The following is a 17,902-nucleotide window of genomic DNA, read 5'->3' as shown; positions in this document are numbered from 1 at the left end:
ATTCCTACTTTGCTGTTATAATAAGCTCCACTCTTCTGGGAAGGCTTTCCAATAGAGTTCAGGGCATGACCATGAGGATTTGTGTTCATTCAGCCACAAGAGTATTCGTGAGGTCAGGTGATTATGTCTGGCATGTTCCAGTCGGTGTTCCAGTTTATCCAACACAAAGGTGTTCAGTGGGGTTGAGGTCAGGGCTCTGTGCAGGACACTTGAGATTTTCCACTCCAACTTTGCCAAACTATGTCCTCTTGGACCTTGTACAGGGATATCGTCATGCTGGAACAGGTTTGAGCCTCTTAAGTGAAGGGAAATTGTAATGTTACAGCATACAGAGACATTCGAGACAACCTTGCGCTTCAGACTTTGTGGGAACATTACATTAGAGTACCTTACAGGCATTTAGCAGATGCTCTTATCCAGAGTGACGTACAACAAGACCCTGACACACCCACAGCAGTGGGCAGCCTGGGGAGCAGTTGGGGGTTAGGTCCCTTGCTCAAGGGCACTTCAGCCATTCCTCCTGGTCCAGGGAACCAAACTGGCGACCTTTTAATCCCAAAGCTGCTTCTTATTCTTTACGCCATGGCTTGGAACAGTTTGGGGATGAACCGCATATCGGTGTGATGGTCAGGATGCACATACTTTGGGCCATATAGTGTACCTGGACACTATGAATGACAATCATATTCCTGTAACCCTGGTCTAGTCTTGCACCCTGTCCTAAAACTATTTCTTGTACTGCATTAACTGTTAAACGGTTTTTGTAACTATATTAGTGTGTTATTTTGTTATGTACGTAATGTTCTGTGTTATTTTTTCACAAACAGTTGTTATATATTTTCACGTAAAGCTTGCTAAATACTGTACACGCCTGTCTATGTATGATTGAATTGAACTTAATTGAATTTGAGGGTATTTAGCTCTATAGGATGTCAAAGTACATTTACAGGAATTACAGCACTTTTCACATGTAACCCCCTAAGCCTTTTAAGTGACCAAAAGTAATTGGGTGAACAGTCAAAAATTTCAAACCCTTTGCACTCACTGGCTGCCTGAAGTTTAGAACCCATACACATCACCAGACCCTGGGTTTCCTTCTCAGTGAAGTTCTGCCCAGGGATGAGAATTTTCCGCCGATTGGCGGATTTTCAACTTTTTCAGACCAAAATGATCGTTTTTGAGATCGATGTAAATCCGTTGAGAATTTTTTTTTTTGGGGGGGGGGGGGGGGGGGGGGGGGGGGGGGGGTATGATTAACGATCTGTGGTCACCTTATAACGCAGACATCCCAAGTCTCCCGGAAGTTCCGGGAGTCTCCTGCATATTGATAGAAGCGAGCAAGAGCGTGCACGCGCAACATTAAGGTCTGCATCACGCATCTTAGAATGTGTGCGCGCGAGGGAGACTGTGTGCAGTGCTGCCAGATACTGCTGACGTTTTCCAGCCCAAAATATGTTCAAAACCCGCCAAAATGCACTTAAAACCACCCAATCTGGCAACACTGCCTGTGTGCCTGTTCATGTAGCGCATGCCAGACAAAGAGCATCTTGATTGGCTTACTCAGCAAAATAAGCCAATCAGCTTTCAGTGTGGGCGGGCTTTTATCTCTTTTCTCGAGGACCGGAGTTTTCAGTTTAGTTGAGTCAGTGCAGCCTACAGGATCGGCATGGCAGAGAGAGCGCGCGCCCCAAAAAATATATATCAATTACACGTCATATATAAGTGTGTATCTTTTATAAATGAGGTTAGCTTATCTAATGTAGCATGTTGGGGAGAATCATAGTATCATATCCATATTTCTGATGAAATTTTAAGTATGATAGCATGTATAACTCTCCTACTTATTGCTCATTTCATAGGGGGACGGGGGGATTGCTGGCGTGTGCCGCGCGGGAGCGTCTGCCCAAATTTTTTAGGCCGAGATGAACTTATAGTTTTTGATTTAAAAAAAAATTCCAATATGTAATGCCCATTGTACATGCCTGTTCTTTAATTCAAAATCACCATCTTGATCTTCAGATTGGCCGTATGGTATCTGTATTACATTACACAACATCCTGTCCAGATAAAACCGTTAGTCCACACAGCAGTTGAAAGGGAAGTGATGAGTGATGTTGAATGTTGCCTGCTTAATATGCAAGACCTCCTGCTACCATGATAACATCAGAAGAAAGCTTAAGAGAATTATATGACAGAACTTTTTTCTGGTTTGCACTTCATTTTAAAGGATTAGAGTATTCAAAGACATGAATAGCAAAAATGTAGAAATATAATACTGTAGAGCTCGTTTATATTAAAAGGTGCATTGATTTTTTGAAATCATCAAATGTGAATTGATTAAAAACAAGTCTCTTGTACCATATTAATCATTTTCACCTGGGAGTCCACCAAGAAGGGGAATTTATTTCCAAATAAATTGCAAATTTTGCTGATAAAATTAATGGTTTTGGGGTAAAAAAAAAAAAAATAGCCAAAAATCATTAGCCCCATGGGCCCCGCCCCGGTTTTTTCAGACTTTTAAAATATTTTTCATTCTCATCCCTGGTTCTGCCAGACCTTTTACTGCAGCTTCCTGCTTCACTTCTTGCTTGTTCTCAGGGTGTTTTCTCTTCTGTTTTATATCCAGCAAGTGAAATGCAGTGGGATTGGATTCAGGTCAGGTGACTGATTTGGCCATTACAGAGCATTCCACTTCTTTGGCTTGAAAAAGTTTTGGGTTGCTTTCAAAGTACACTTCAGGTCATGGTCCATCTGCAGTGTGAAATGTGAGCGCATAATATAGCTCTGTACACTTCAGAATGCATCCTGCTGCTTTTCTCAGCAGTTATATCATCAATCGGTACAACAGAACCGGTTCAGTGGCCGCTGTACACACGCCTACACCATAAGATGAGGTGGTATGGTTCCAATCATCAGCAGTTCCTTCCCATCTCCATACGCTTCTCTTCCCATCATTCTCATCTGTTCGTAGGATGTCGTTTCAGAATCGTACAATTTTTCCCCAATGTGTTTGCCAAACTCATATCTGGTCTGTGTTTGAAGCTTACCAATGGTGTACATCTAGTGGTAAAGTTTCTGTATTTACTCCGCTGAAGTCTTCTCTTGATTGTTGATGATACGCTGACCTTCTGGAGGATGTTCTTCATCTGGTCAACTGTTGGGAAAGAGTTTTTCTTCACCAGGAAAAGAATTCTACTCTCATCCACCACAGCTGTTTTCTGTGGTCTTCTGGGACTTTTGGTGTTCCTGAGCTCACCACCGCGTTCTTTCAACAATGCTGAGTTGGCTACTTCCGATTTTTTTTCCAGCCTATTGTGGTGATGGCTTGCTTCACTGGCAAAGACAGCTCCTTTGGACTTCATATTGAGAGTTAGCGGGAACAAAACACACCTGGCCATGGATCAGCTGAATAGCCAAATTGTCCGATAACTTTTGATCCTGTAAAATGGAGGGACCATGCCTAAAGAGTGCTGTAATTAATACTTTTCACCTGATTTGGATGTAAGTACTGTATTCTCAAATTAAAGCTGAATGTCTGCACTTTATTTATTTATTTATTTATTTATTCATGCCTCCTGCTCGGAGGTTAATGTATCATGCTGAGTTCTTCCTGTTTCACTTCACATTCCTGATGTTTTATAGATGTAAATGCCTTAGCTCTATAAAATACTCATTAAACATGTCATAAACAACCCATCCACTTCAGAGTTCTCATTTATAACATCAATTCTGTGCAATTATTTAGAACTACAACAATAAACACAACTCAGTTTTATTTTGCACCAGTAAAACACGGAAGGTTCCAGTGTGTTATCTGATTAGTGTTGTCTGCTTTCTTCTTATCCATATCACTGATGTTACTCGGAGATAAAGAAGATAACACCACGTTCATGTACCTGCTGGAGGTTACACTGAACATCTCACTGTGACCCAGGGGTTAAACGCCGCATTTCAGCTTCATTCTATTCAAATACGTTTAATTCTCAATAGGTGTAGCGTAAGGAGTGTAATTATATTTAATAAAGATGAGTTTTACAGCAGATTTAGGAGAGCTGTCAGGATTAAACTCTCTGCTGAACTTCATAAAGCTTCATCTCGCTGGTCTATGATCAGATTTTAACGTTAAAGCTCGGTGTGTGAAATCGCAGTCTGGTTGCAAACACATTTATACTTGTGTGTGTGTGTGTGTGTGTGTGTGTGTGTGTGTGTGTGTGTGTGTGTAGGTCGGTACTGGGAGACAGTAGAACGGTTGAAGATTAATCAGTTTTATGCTGCTCCTACGGCTCTCAGGCTGCTGCTGAAATACGAGGAGAGCTGGGTGAAGAAGTACGACCGCTCATCGCTCAGAACCCTCGGCTCAGGTGAGAGAACGTGGCACATGTACAGTCCTGTCAGGGTGCAGGCACTTACAGATTCAGGTGCAGGGGAGAGCGGGTGCATCGCAACCTGTAGTCCTAATCCAAATCGCAAGGCAGAAGACGTGGTCAGGGTCAGGCGAGGGTTGGTCGATTCACAAACAGAATGTCAGAGGGCAGGTGAGTATCATAGTCAGGAATAAACGGAAACGAAAGTCAAAAACACTAGTAATCAGGCAGAATTATTAATATAAATATTGTATTTACTCCGTCGCATATACGCTCAGTAAAGCCTGGACTTCACTGTTGGTCCGTTTATCCGTGTTTTTTTTTTAGGCTAATGTTAAGAGCTATTGTTTCCACAGCTAACAGTTTACAGATTTTTTTAAATGGTGCTGCATTGGCTTGCAGTCAACGAATCACTCAGGGTTCCTCTTGCTTCATTTCAGTTGGGCACCACCCAAACTGATGATCATATCATCAGCTTTTCTTTGACTGATCAGACACAAGGTACACCATCACTCTTGCCAGAGCAGATGGGGGTTTGGTGCCTTGCTCAAGGGCACTTCAACCAGTCCTGCTGGTCCAGGGAATCAAACCAGCAACCTTTTGGTCCCAAAGCTGCTTCTCTAACCATTAGGCCATGGCTTCCATGGGTTCCGCTTGTGCTGGATGAGAACCTACCCTGAAGTGGGAGCTAAAGAAGTTCCTCAAAACAGCGTTCTAAGAACTACAGTCATCCTCAGTTCCTGAAGTGTGGACACACACAAAAGGATTGTTGCTCCAAAAGTTCTGGAGGTGTCTCAGTTTTGCGTGATTCTGATCTTTAACTTAATATCTTCTTCCAGCTGCTCCCGTTAGGAGTCACCACAGCAGATCATCCTTCCCAATTTATGATCCGCATATTTGATTTGGTGTCGGTTTTATACCGGATGCCCTTCCTGGCACAACCCTCCCCGATCTATCCAGAACTAAGGATGCATTGGCTTGGGCAACCCCAGTGGGGGCTATTTTACCTCATCTGCATGTCTCTGGACTGTGGGGGAAACCGGAGCACCTGGAGGAAACCCATGCAGACACAGGGAGAACATGCAAACTCCACACAGAAAGGTCCCAGTCAGCCGTGAGGTTCGAACCCAGAACCTTCTTGCTGTGAGGCGACAGTGCTAACCACTACACCACTGTGTTGACCTTTAACTTAATATAATGATATCAATTTCATTTTTTAAACATATATTTGTTAGCTCACCGGCTGTAGGGCGATGAGCTATTGCCATCACGTGTCGTCCGTCCGTCTGGCCGTCCACAATTCACAAACATCGCTACTCCTCCCTGAGTTTTCAACAGATTTTGATTCTGATTGTTTTGTGTGGAAGATCAAAATGTTTTCCTGAAGAACAACATAGCGAATTATAAAAGAGTCTGATTTCTCATGGCGCGGCCGTGCGAGCTACTGCGTCGCTGACTCTCTGGATTCTGCTTCCGAATACATACTTTTTGGGTCATTGTTTAGATGCTGTGTGTAGGTGTGAAGTTTATTCTGCACTGTTTAATGAATGATATTAAAATAAATAAAGTGTCTGAATACACATTTCCTCTCAGTGTAAATTACTGGGAAAACTACATTAATATAATTTCACGTATACGTTTATGGGCCGTTAAAATATAACTTTCCTCTATTATATGTGTGTCTCTGTACGTTATTTGTGTACAGTGTATTATTTGGTATTTTCTCAGCGAGCTGTCGGAGAATTCCTGTCCAAGTTCGTCTTGTTTATCTCACTGTTCAGACTTGAACACTTGAAGGTCACTAATGCCCCTTTTCCACCAAATCAGTTCCAGGGCTGGTTCGGGGCCAGTGCTTAGTTTGGAACCGGGTTTTCTGTTTCCACTGACAAAGAACTGGCTCTGGGGCCAGAAAAACCGGTTCCAGGCTAGCACCAACTCTCTGCTGGGCCAGAGGAAAGACCCGCTTACGTCAGCGGGGGAGCGGAGTTGTTAAGACCAACGACAATAACAAGACCGCGAAAGATCGCCATTTTTAAGCGATGAGAGGCAGCAGCTGTACAAACGCGAAATCATCCATTATTATTGTTGTTGTTGTTGCTGCTGCTTCTTCCGCGTTGTTTTTGCTTTGATGTTTGCGCCAAGGTTTATGCAAACGTAGCGACGTAACTGACGCATACAGCGACGTAATGACGTATACAGCGACGTAATGACGTGGCTTCCCTTAGCTCCGCGAGCTATGGAAAAGCAAACTGATTCTCAGCTGGCTCACAAATTGAACGAGTTGTGAACCAGCACCAGCACCGGCCCCGAACCAGCCCTGGAACTGATTTGGTGGAAAAGGGGCATGTCAGACCTGATCCTGTGCCAACTCGGACACTCCACACTGATCAGGTGCCGTCAGAGCTCCATGAGCGTTACAGCACAACCGGTTCTCCTGCTCCAGTTCAGCTTGAACATGAAACTCATAACGATCCAGTTGATCTCATGGTCATGTTGGTGATTAATACCAACAATCCTGTGTAAATAATTCAGCAGCAGTGTAGTTTATTGTGCTGTTTGTCTTGATTAATCCCTGGAAGTTTGGTAATGAGTCATTTTTCTTGTTGATTGCCCTTGCAGTTGGAGAACCCATCAATCATGAGGCGTGGGATTGGTTCTACAACGTGGTGGGAGAAAAACGATGCCCTCTAGTGGATACGTGGTGGCAGACAGGTAACTAATACGTTCATTAAATTAACTTTGCAGTTGATTTGACGTGCAGGTGATCAGGTTAGATGTGTTGTTTGGTGTCTGATTCTCGTTTGTGTTGGTTTTAAACCAGTTATGAGATTATGAAGGATATTTACTACAGAGTTACTGTTATCACCCTGAAGTTGATTATTTTCCTTGAACATCACACTCCCAAGTGTTTTATTCCCCTCACACGTCAGCAACTTACCAATTATTACACTTTTTTATTCTTAAAGAATGACAAGACATACTTTTTTTTTATCCTTTTATATTTTTTAAAATCTTTTTTGGAATGTCAGTGAATGCTAGTTCCTGTTGTCACTTACGTTATAGCAGCTATAAACACTCATTCCCTCACCACTCTTTCTTCAAGTTAATAAGAGAAAAAAAAACACAGCTTGTCCCATCATGTTACTGACAAACCGCAAAGAAGAAGTGTAAACTCCTCTGTCCTGAAGGCGTCGGAAAACTTTCGGAAAAGTTCCAGCTTCCCCTCTGACTGTTACACTGCACTGACACTGGAGACTCCTTCCAGAAACGATACACACATTTCCCCTCACAGAAAACGTCACCAGATCAACAGTTTGTAAAAAAATTGTGTTTACGTGGACCGCCTGCCATACGCGTCTCTGTGAATGAGCCGTTGCTATAGAAATGAAAGCATATCAGAACGAGTGTGTTAATATAAACCTGCACTACTGTCAGAGCTGCTGTTATCAACACCTTCTGAAGGTTGATGAAGGTTAAAGGTGTACAGTACCTCACGGCCAGCACTGTTCTTCTGCTAATGCTGTTAATAATTGAACTTGAGTCAGAGTTAAAATGACACTAATATTTTTCTCCACCTCAAATTTCGTGCATTATTATTAACCATTCCAGGTTTTAGACGTTGTGTATTATTTTATCCTGTTTTTTTTTCCACAGAGACGGGCGGAGTGTGTATCGCACCGTGGCCTGCCGAACCCGGCGCTGAAATACGACCTGCCATGGCCATGAGGCCTTTCTACGGCATTCAACCTGCATTAATGGATGAAAAGGTAAAATCTTCTCTAATATTTATGAGATAACGATGAAAAATGATGAAAGGTGGGACACGGAAGCGAGCGTTTTGCAAGAATAAAACTGTACAGAGAATTAGACACCAGCGTCGAGTATACTGATGATCATAATTCATGATTTAAAAAAAATACTCTGCTCCTTTTAAATAATAACAATTCAGTGATGATTATACTGAACACGGAAAAAAACGTTAATGTGATGTGAAAGAGTGTGTGACAGAAAACAAAATACTGAGAAACAAATAAAATCAGGTGACGTTATGAAACAGTCTGTGTGTTTAATCCAGCGTGTATTTATAGAATAGAATCCTGATACAGTCTGCATTGTTACTGTATGGAAAGTAATCTCTCTCTCCACCCCCTGAATGTGGGCGTGGTTCTTCTCCTGTACTCATATTCCTATGAACTATAAAAGACACAGTGTCCTCTGGAGCAGCTCCAACACTACCAGGAAGTCATGTGTATTTACTCAGCACTGACTTTCTGCAAAAGGACACGAGCAGATGCACATCTGAGCCCTGCGCTTCTTTAAACCTGCTGCACTGAAGTTCAGCTTCTGTTTACTGGAGGAAAAGCAGTGAAGCTGCACAGGCACCATTGTGTTTCTACCTTTTCTTCTTCTTGTGGCGAGGTTGTCTGTGGCATTCCACAGAACCGTACGGTAAAAAGTTTTGAAATTTGACACACTGATTATGGACAGTCCGCTGATTCTTTTCACCAAGTTTCATTATTGTACATCGAGCACTTTAGCGCCACCAGTGGGTCAAATGTAGAGGTGCGTTCACACATGTAACTTTTCAAGTCAAGTCAAGTCAACTTTATTGTCAAATATGCTATACATGCTCGACATACAGCACAGATGAAATATCAGTCCTCTCTGACCCACGGTGCAAACAGGCAATGCAATAAATAAAAATAGAATAATTGAAATAAACAATATAAACAGTATAAACACTCTAGATAGGAACTAGACATAGACTAAACACTCAAACAATATAAACAGTATAAATAAACAGTGGGCGGCACGGTGGTGTAGTGGTTAGCGCTGTCGCCTCACAGCAAGAAGGTCCGGGTTCGAGCCCCGGGGCCGGTGAGGGCCTTTCTGTGCGGAGTTTGCATGTTCTCCCCGTGTCCGCGTGGGTTTCCTCCGGGTGCTCCGGTTTCCCCCACAGTCCAAAGACATGCAGGTTAGGTTAACTGGTGACTCTAAATTGAGCGTAGGTGTGAATGTGAGTGTGAATGGTTGTCTGTGTCTATGTGTCAGCCCTGTGATGACCTGGCGACTTGTCCAGGGTGAACCCCGCCTTTCGCCCGTAGTCAGCTGGGATAGGATCCAGCTCGCCTGCGACCCTGTAGAACAGGATAAAGCGGCTACAGATAATGGATGGATGGATGGAATAAATAAACAGTGTAAACACTAGATAAGAACTACACACAGACTAAACACTCAAACAGACAATATAAACAGTATAAACACTCTAGATAGGAACTAGACGTAGACTAAACACTCATATATATGCACACACACACATAAATTGGTTCAAATAACCAAACAGTCAAGGGCACTTGCAGTATAGCAGGTAAACATCTCATCTCATCTCATTATCTGTAGCCGCTTTATCCTGTTCTACAGGGTCGCAGGCGAGCTGGATCCTATCCCAGCTGACTACGGGCGAAAGGCGGGGTTCACCCTGGACAAGTCGCCAGGTCATCACAGGGCTGACACATAGACACAGACAACCATTCACACTCACATTCACACCTACGCTCAATTTAGAGTCACCAGTTAACCTAACCTGCATGTCTTTGGACTGTGGGGGAAACCGGAGCACCCGGAGGAAACCCACGCGGACACGGGGAGAACATGCAAACTCCGCACAGAAAGGCCCTCGCCGGCCACGGGGCTCGAACCCAGGACCTTCTTGCTGTGAGGCGACAGCGCTAACCACTACACCACCGTGCCGCCCAGCAGGTAAACATGAAATAAGCAGAATAAACAAACTAGCAGCTGTTAAGGTGAGGTCGTGCGGAACCGTATACCTGATTTTCAAACCTGAGATATCATTGGATTCTTGTTCTTCATGATGTCAGTTTGCACCGTATTGCATTTTCTGCCTTTATGTATTTTATCAATAACACTTAAGAGTTTTCTCAGGTCACAGATTTTGTCCAATTGTCAATAAATTAGGCAGAAATGATACTCAGACCAAAGCTCACAAAAGTTGGCTTTTCAGTTTGCCAAAGCATTCACCCATTACAGCCAATCAAAATCAAACAGGAAGTGAGGTCATATCACAGCAACGCTTTGATCTATCAAAACCAAACTTGGGAAATGGACTTGGAAAGGGACCCCATTTTGAGGAAGCACCAAAAAGTTTGTGGGGCTGTGCAAAAATGTGTTTCATAAATTCTTGCATCCCAAGGCTGAGCCAAACAGGAAGTGAGCTCATATCTCAGCCATTCTTTGGTCAATTGACATGAAACGTGCCATGAGTGCGTACAGCCATGTCCTTGACAAATGACATGAATTTTCCATGGGAACTATGACCTGATGGGTTACTGTTCGTGCTTGGTCCCCTCATCGCTGCTCACAGCTGTATTTAGAATATAATTTATTTCATGTCATGACTTTTATCACAGGGCCAGGTCATGACAGGAAATGATGTCAGTGGTGCTCTGTGTATCAGCCAACCCTGGCCCGGAATGGCCAGAAGCATTTTTGGAGATCATCAGAGATTTGTGGATGCGTACTTTAAACCCTATCCTGGTAAGTGCACTCCTCTCAGGTATAAAGGGGGTGTGGCCTGTGTACCTGTCAATCTCAGTGAAGGAGGCGTGGTCTGTATTTTTTCTTTTTATAGAAAAGTGTGTTTCGTGTTTTAGATGTATAAAATGTGTAAAGTTTAATTGTTAGTGTTGTAATAAAGTTGTGTGTGTGTGTGTGTTTTCGTCCTGTAGGTTATTATTTTACGGGCGACGGAGCATACCGGACAGCAGACGGATATTACCAGATCACTGGACGGATGGATGATGTCATCAATATCAGTGGGCACCGTCTGGGCACAGCAGAGATCGAGGACACCCTGGTGAGAGGCGAAGCTATTTAAATATTTAAATTATGATCACACATTTGATTGGATGCTTTGGACTGAGTGATTTTCTCCTGTAGGACGAGCACCCGGATATTCCCGAGAGTGCCGTCGTCGGAATTTCTCATGAAGTTAAAGGAGAAGGTGAGACAGTCATGGTGTGGAGAGAGAAGTTTCCTCAGGAGTTGAAGGCCACTGAAGTGCAGTTGTGAGAGATTGAGGTCAGGCATTAAACTGCCCCGCCCACAAACTGTGAAAAGACCGACCCCAATTTCACCACGAGTGCACTTCTGTTCCTTCCTTCAAATCTCAACTGAAAACTCTTCTCTTCTCTTCTCTTCTCTTCTCTTCTCTTCTCTTCTCACAATATTTTTCTTCTCCTTTTACTCTGGTAACGATGGTCAGTAACGTGATAGAGAGCGCCACTTCCAGTCAGACTACAAATATGGCTGATCTGAACTACAATACCCAAGAACCACAGCGCCTTCTGTCACCTGTCTATTAATTACACCTGTCACTCATTTCCTGGTCAATCAGCCCATGCTATATACAACCCCAATTCCAAAAAAGTTGGGACAAGGCCATGTTTCCCACTGTGAGACATCCCCTTTTCTCTTTACAACAGTCTGTAAACGTCTGGGGACTGAGGAGACAAGTTGCTCAAGTTTAGGGAGAGGAATGTTAACCCATTCTTGTCTAATGTAGGATTCTAGTTGCTCAACTGTCTTAGGTCTTTTTTGTCATATCTTCCGTTTTATGATGCGCCAAATGTTTTCTATGGGTGAAAGATCTGGACTGCAGGCTGGCCAGTTCAGTACCCGGACCCTTCTTCTACGCAGCCATGATGCTGTAATTGATGCAGTATGTGGTTTGGCATTGTCATGTTGGAAAATGCAAGGTCTTCCCTGAAAGAGACGTCGTCTGGATGGGAGCATATGTTGCTCTAGAACCTGGATATACCTTTCAGCATTGATGGTGTCTTTCCAGATGTGTAAGCTGCCCATGCCACACGCACTAATGCAACCCCATACCATCAGAGATGCAGGCTTCTGAACTGAGCGCTGATAACAACTCGGGTCGTCCTTCTCCTCTTTAGTCCGAATGACACGGCGTCCCTGATTTCCATAAAGAACTTCAAATTTTGATTCGTCTGACCACAGAACAGTTTTCCACTTTGCCACAGTCCATTTTAAATGAGCCTTGGCCCAGAGAAGACGTCTGCGCTTCTGGATCATGTTTAGATATGGCTTCTTCTTTGAACTATAGAGTTTTAGCTGGCAACGGCGGATGGCACGGTGAATTGTGTTCACAGATAATGTTCTCTGGAAATATTCCTGAGCCCATTTTGTGATTTCCAATACAGAAGCATGCCTGTATGTGACGCAGTGCCGTCTAAGGGCCCGAAGATCACGGGCACCCAGTATGGTTTTCCGGCGTTGACCCTTACGCACAGAGATTCTTCCAGATTCTCTGAATCTTTTGATGATATTATGCACTGTAGATGATGATATGTTCAAACTCTTTGCAATTTTACACTGTCGAACTCCTTTCTGATATTGCTCCACTATTTGTCGGTGCAGAATTAGGGGGATTGGTGATCCTCTTCCCATCTTTACTTCTGAGAGCCGCTGCCACTCCAAGATGCTCTTTTTATCCCCAGTCATGTTAATGACCTATTGCCAATTGACCTAATGAGTTGCAATTTGGTCCTCCAGCTGTTCCTTTTTTCTACCTTTAACTTTTCCAGCCTCTTATTGCCCCTGTCCCAACTTTTTTGAGATGTGTTGCTGTCATGAAATTTCAAATGAGCCAATATTTGGCATGAAATTTCAAAATGTCTCACTTTCGACATTTGATATGTTGTCTATGTTCTATTGTGAATACAAGATCAGTTTTTGAGATTTGTAAATCATTGCATTCTGTTTTTATTTACAATTTGTACTTTGTCCCAATTTTTTTGGAATCGGGGTTGTACTGTACACACCTCTCCCACACTCACTCGATGCGAAGTATTGTTCAGTGTCTTACCAAGCCTTGTTATTCTGCCTGCCTTATCGTGTTCTCGACCCTCATTATTGTCTCGTTCTCATTACGCTTTAGTTTAGCCCTTATTACTCTATCTGCCGATCGATCGACCCCTGCCTGTCCCCTGACTTTGATTTCATGTAGTGTTTTGGATTTGTTCTCCAGTCTGCGTTCCCTGCTCTCCCCTCACATACATCCGTAAATGCCTGCAGCCTGACAACGATGTTATTTTGTGTTATATACTTGTAAAGCAACCGCGGCTGTTAGAAAAGCACTATATAAATTGAACAAATAAATAAATAAGATTAAATTAAAAGAAGTTTAAAAAGTCAGTTGTATATAAACAATTCTCTGTTCCAGTGTGGTGAGAGAGAGAGAGAGCGAGAGAGAGAGAGAGAGAGAGAGAGAGAGAATAAAGCCTGCATTGGTGAGACTGGCGTGGGGTGTTCGGGGTCTCTGAGAGGTTCTTTGTACTCGTTTTCCTCATGCTGTGTGTGGATTTGTTCGTTGCTTCACAACAGAGTGCTGAGTTTAATTCTAATTCATTAAACATCTGAACACAGGCGAGAGTGAGAAAGAGAGATAGACAGACAGAGAGAGACAGACAGAGAAAGAGAGAGAACACGCACTGAGTTTGTTTTAAATAACTGAAACAGAGAATATGGATATATCACTAAATATCTGACAGGAACGTGAACAGAAAAGTCTGATTTTATTTTTATTGTATTTAAAATAAATGTGGTCAGCTGACTCCCCCTGGTGGCCACAGTGTGACACTGCAGATTAGCCATAAACTGAGACTGGATTTCACGTTCAAGTCCCGATTATTATTTATATCCATACAAACTCCATTTACAGAAAAGTTGGATATTTTCCAAAATGCAGTAAAACCAATAATGTGTGATTTTTGTTTTTATTGCACGTGAACCTTTTATTTAACTGACAAAAGTGCAAAGAAAAGATTTTCAGTAGTTTTACTGACCGACTTAACTGTATTTTGTAAATATAAACAAAGTTAGAATTTGATTCCTGTAACACACTCAGAAAAAGTTGGGACAGAAACAAAATAAGACTGAAAAGTTTATCGGATATTCAACTAACACCATTCTGGAAGATTCCACATTCAGCAGGTTAATTGGTTGCATGATTGGGTTTAGAAGGAGCAGCACCAAAGGCTCAGTCTGTGTAAGTAAGGATGGGCGTGGCTCACTGCTTTGTGCCAAAATTCATGAGAGAATTGTTCGTCAATTCAAAAAGAACATTTCCCAACACAAGATTTTAGGTCTTTCAGAATCTACAGAACATAATCTTGTGAAAAGATTCAGGGAGTTCGGAGACATCTCAGTGTGTAAAGGGCGGGGTCGGAAACCACTGTTGAATGGGCGTGACCTTCGAGCCCTCAGGTGGCACTGCCTGAGAAACCGTCATGCTAATGTGACAGATACAGCCACATGGGCTCGGGAGGACTTCAGAAAACCGTCGCCACTTAACACAGTCCACCGCTGCATCCAGAAACACAACCTGAAACTGTATTACACAAGGAGGAAGCCATTCATCAACTCTATACAGAAACACCGCTGATTTCTCTGGGCTGGAACTCATCTCAGATGGACCGAAAGACAGTGGAAATGTGTGCTGTGGTCAGATGAGCCACATTTCAGCTCGTTTTCAGGAAAACCGGACGTCGAGTTCTCAGTGTCAAAGGTGAACACGACCATCCAGTTTGTTATCAGAGAAAAGTGTAAAAGCAGCATCTGTGACGGTATGGGGGAGGATCAGTGCCCACCGCATGGGGGAGTTACATGTGTGTGAAGGTACTGTTGATTTATCAGGATTTTAGAGAGACATATTCATCAAGGCGACATCTCTTCCTGTGAAGGCCATGCTTATTTGAGCAGGACAATGCCATGCCTCATTCTGCACGGGCTACAACAGCATGGCTTCATAGACACAGAGTGCGTGTGCTTGACTGGCCTGCTGCCAGTCCAGATCTGTCTCCTATTGAGAATGTATGGAGCATCATGAAGAGGAGAATCAGACAACGGAGACCACAGACTGTTCAGCAGCTGAAGTCTTGTATGGAGCAAGAATTTATATTTACAAAATACAATTAAGTTGTACTTTTGTCAGTTAAATAAAGGTTCACGTGAATTAACAAATCACAGATTTTTGTTTTTATTGAATTTTGGAAAATATCCAACTTTTCTGGAAGTGGGGTTAAACTTACTTTTTGTTTAACATGTCACCTCTTCCTATGTCCTCAGTTCCGTTTGCATTTGTGGTTATGAAGGAGAACATGTTGGAGAACCAGGAGTTCGTGGTGAAGGAACTGAGAGAGCTGGTGGCCACCAGGATCGCCAAATACGCCATACCTGACCACTTCCTGGTGCGTAAACACAGAGTTTAAAATCTGTCCTAAAACTTGTATTATATCTATAATAAACACTTTTATATGGTGCTTTATATAATTTTTAATGGCTTCCCCAGGAACATCCAAATCAAACTTCAGTGTTCTGAGAGTGTTCCACTCCATCTCTCTCTCTCTCTCTCTCTCTCTCTCTCTCTGATGTTTTGTCTCTCACTGATTTCTAACTCACAGTTTTCCCTTTTTGGATCTCCTTCTGATAGGAAACACTTTATTGTAGAACCTTTAAGGCTTGCGACACTCCCTGAAGAACCCATAAGAGATGTAAATCTTCTCAGAGTGTAGATATTTAGAAGAACAGGATCAGTGTGTGTAGTCGATGTCGAGAGGTTCTGGACACTAACCTCGTCCTGTTTCCCGTCTCGGTGTATCAGGTGGTGAAACGTCTCCCGAAGACTCGCTCGGGAAAGATCATGAGAAGAATTCTCCGGAACATAGTCATGGGGCAGGTGGACAGTCTCGGGGACGTCTCCACGCTGGACGACCCCTCTGTTGTGGCCGAGATCATCGAGGCTCATCGGCAATATAGGAATCGAGCAGCAAGGGCGTGACATCGCAGCATGCAAGGGGCAGGGCAGGGGAATGACAGGAAGTACATCTAAGAGACAGGAAGTAAGGGAGTGGGTACAGATAAAGACATGATTGGTTGGGCTTATGATTGTAATGACATGTTAATAACCTGTATGATACGATTCTGTCATTCTTCATGGAGATGGGTTGTGTCCAGCATTAAGTCCTGACACACACACACATACACACACACACACCGCCTCAGCCCTCTGTGTGACGAATGACGGAATCGTGTGTGAAATATAAATACGCATGTCACAGCGATATTTCAGAACCCACATTACTGATAGTTTAGACGAGTTCCACTACCTCAGAGTGGGGTTTAGGACGCTGCCCAGTTCAGGACACTGTTTATTTTCGATCAGTGTGAGAGCGTTGTGTCGTCCTCTGAGTAAGCTGAGGAATAAATCCTGTGATAACGACATAAACTGTGATAAAATATTTACAGTAATGACTCTGATATCAAAATATACAAAAATATCAGTGCACATGAGGTCGTGACCACAGCCACGCCCACAACCACACCCACACCAACTCAAGTTGTAAGTGTGAGATACCGAGGTGACTCGGGTGTGTCGTCAGGTCAAACACAACCATGAGAACTCTGTTTAAAACTCATCATAACTGTGATTCAAATTCTACATGTCATATAACCTTCATAAATACCGAATATCAATATTCGTCAAAAATATGATTTTAAACATTTATAAAACATGATGGAGTGCTTCAAGTAAACTGACTGATATATATTTTTATTTAAAATGTATTCCTCGTTACAAAGTGTTCATTAATTTATGAACACACTTTATAAAGCCTCATAAAGTCCAGGATTGTAACAGAGAAGGAGAAATCCAAAGCATCTTTCGTATTTTTAAACAATTATGAACAAAACATGATCTGTTTTATTATTACATGAACACGAACGTCAGCGAAAGAGGAATAAAATAAGGAATTAAATAAGGAGAAGGAATCCGTTGAGATAAAAATCGCTCCCACACGGTTACAGCGTCGATCAGCAGCACTGCAGGACTTTACTCTTCATTACAGGTTTGTGAGACGTTATTAGAGTTCATTAGAACTTTCTGAATTATTAATGACTACATAGAAATAAATGATGACAGTTACAATGTGAATGACTTTAAATAAGCATTAATAAGATAAACAGCATTAATAAAATAAAACTGATTAATAACTCACCGATATCATGTTATTATTGTGATATATTAATCACTCACTGATCATATTTCAGCCCCAATCACTGTGAAGATGGAAATGTGTCTGACAGGAAGTGTTTCTGATCAATCAGTTATTCAAAAATGATTTGTTTATTTTCTCAGAAGTGAATTCTCAATGAGGGTTTCACCTCTGACCCCAGAACCCTGAGGTCAAAGGTCAATAAGAGGAGCAGAGAGAGTGGCTCATGGAACTGAGTCGTGAAATTAAAGACTCGCTTCACCTCCTCTCTCTCTCTCTCTCTCTCTCTCTCTCTCTCTCTGTATCAAATGTATATTTTAAAGGCTGTGATCTGTGATGATGTGATGTGTGTGAGAAATGGGAGACGGGCTTAGAATATGAACTTTAACCCTTTTTTTACAGTCTGGAACTGTGCTTAGAATTTTCAAATAAAATTAATCTGATTAA

The 17,902-nt window shown here is 42.5% G+C and overlaps 1 protein-coding gene across 3 annotated transcripts in view; it reads left to right on the top strand.

Annotated features, from left to right (window-relative positions):
- acss1 (acyl-CoA synthetase short chain family member 1) overlaps positions 1-17,902 on the top strand; it is an 82,704-nt gene extending 64,802 nt beyond the window's left edge. For 2 of the 3 annotated variants that reach the window (XM_060933259.1, XM_060933262.1), the window contains exons 7-14: positions 4,224-4,361; positions 6,984-7,076; positions 8,019-8,131; positions 10,793-10,919; positions 11,111-11,238; positions 11,322-11,385; positions 15,531-15,652; positions 16,066-17,902. In XM_060933259.1, the coding sequence (XP_060789242.1) occupies positions 4,224-4,361; positions 6,984-7,076; positions 8,019-8,131; positions 10,793-10,919; positions 11,111-11,238; positions 11,322-11,385; positions 15,531-15,652; positions 16,066-16,242 (962 nt within the window). In that variant the 3' untranslated portion in view covers positions 16,243-17,902. Of the gene's footprint in view, positions 1-4,223; positions 4,362-6,983; positions 7,077-8,018; positions 8,132-10,792; positions 10,920-11,110; positions 11,239-11,321; positions 11,386-15,530; positions 15,653-16,065 lie in introns of those variants that run through there. The other variant, XM_060933260.1, reaches the window with a different exon arrangement.

Source organism: Neoarius graeffei, chromosome 11 (genome assembly GCF_027579695.1).
Source record: "Neoarius graeffei isolate fNeoGra1 chromosome 11, fNeoGra1.pri, whole genome shotgun sequence".
In the NCBI taxonomy this organism is placed as follows: Eukaryota; Metazoa; Chordata; class Actinopteri; order Siluriformes; family Ariidae; genus Neoarius; species Neoarius graeffei.
The sequence above is the reverse complement of the archived record's forward strand: the minus strand, read 5'-3'. Positions and strand labels throughout refer to the sequence as shown.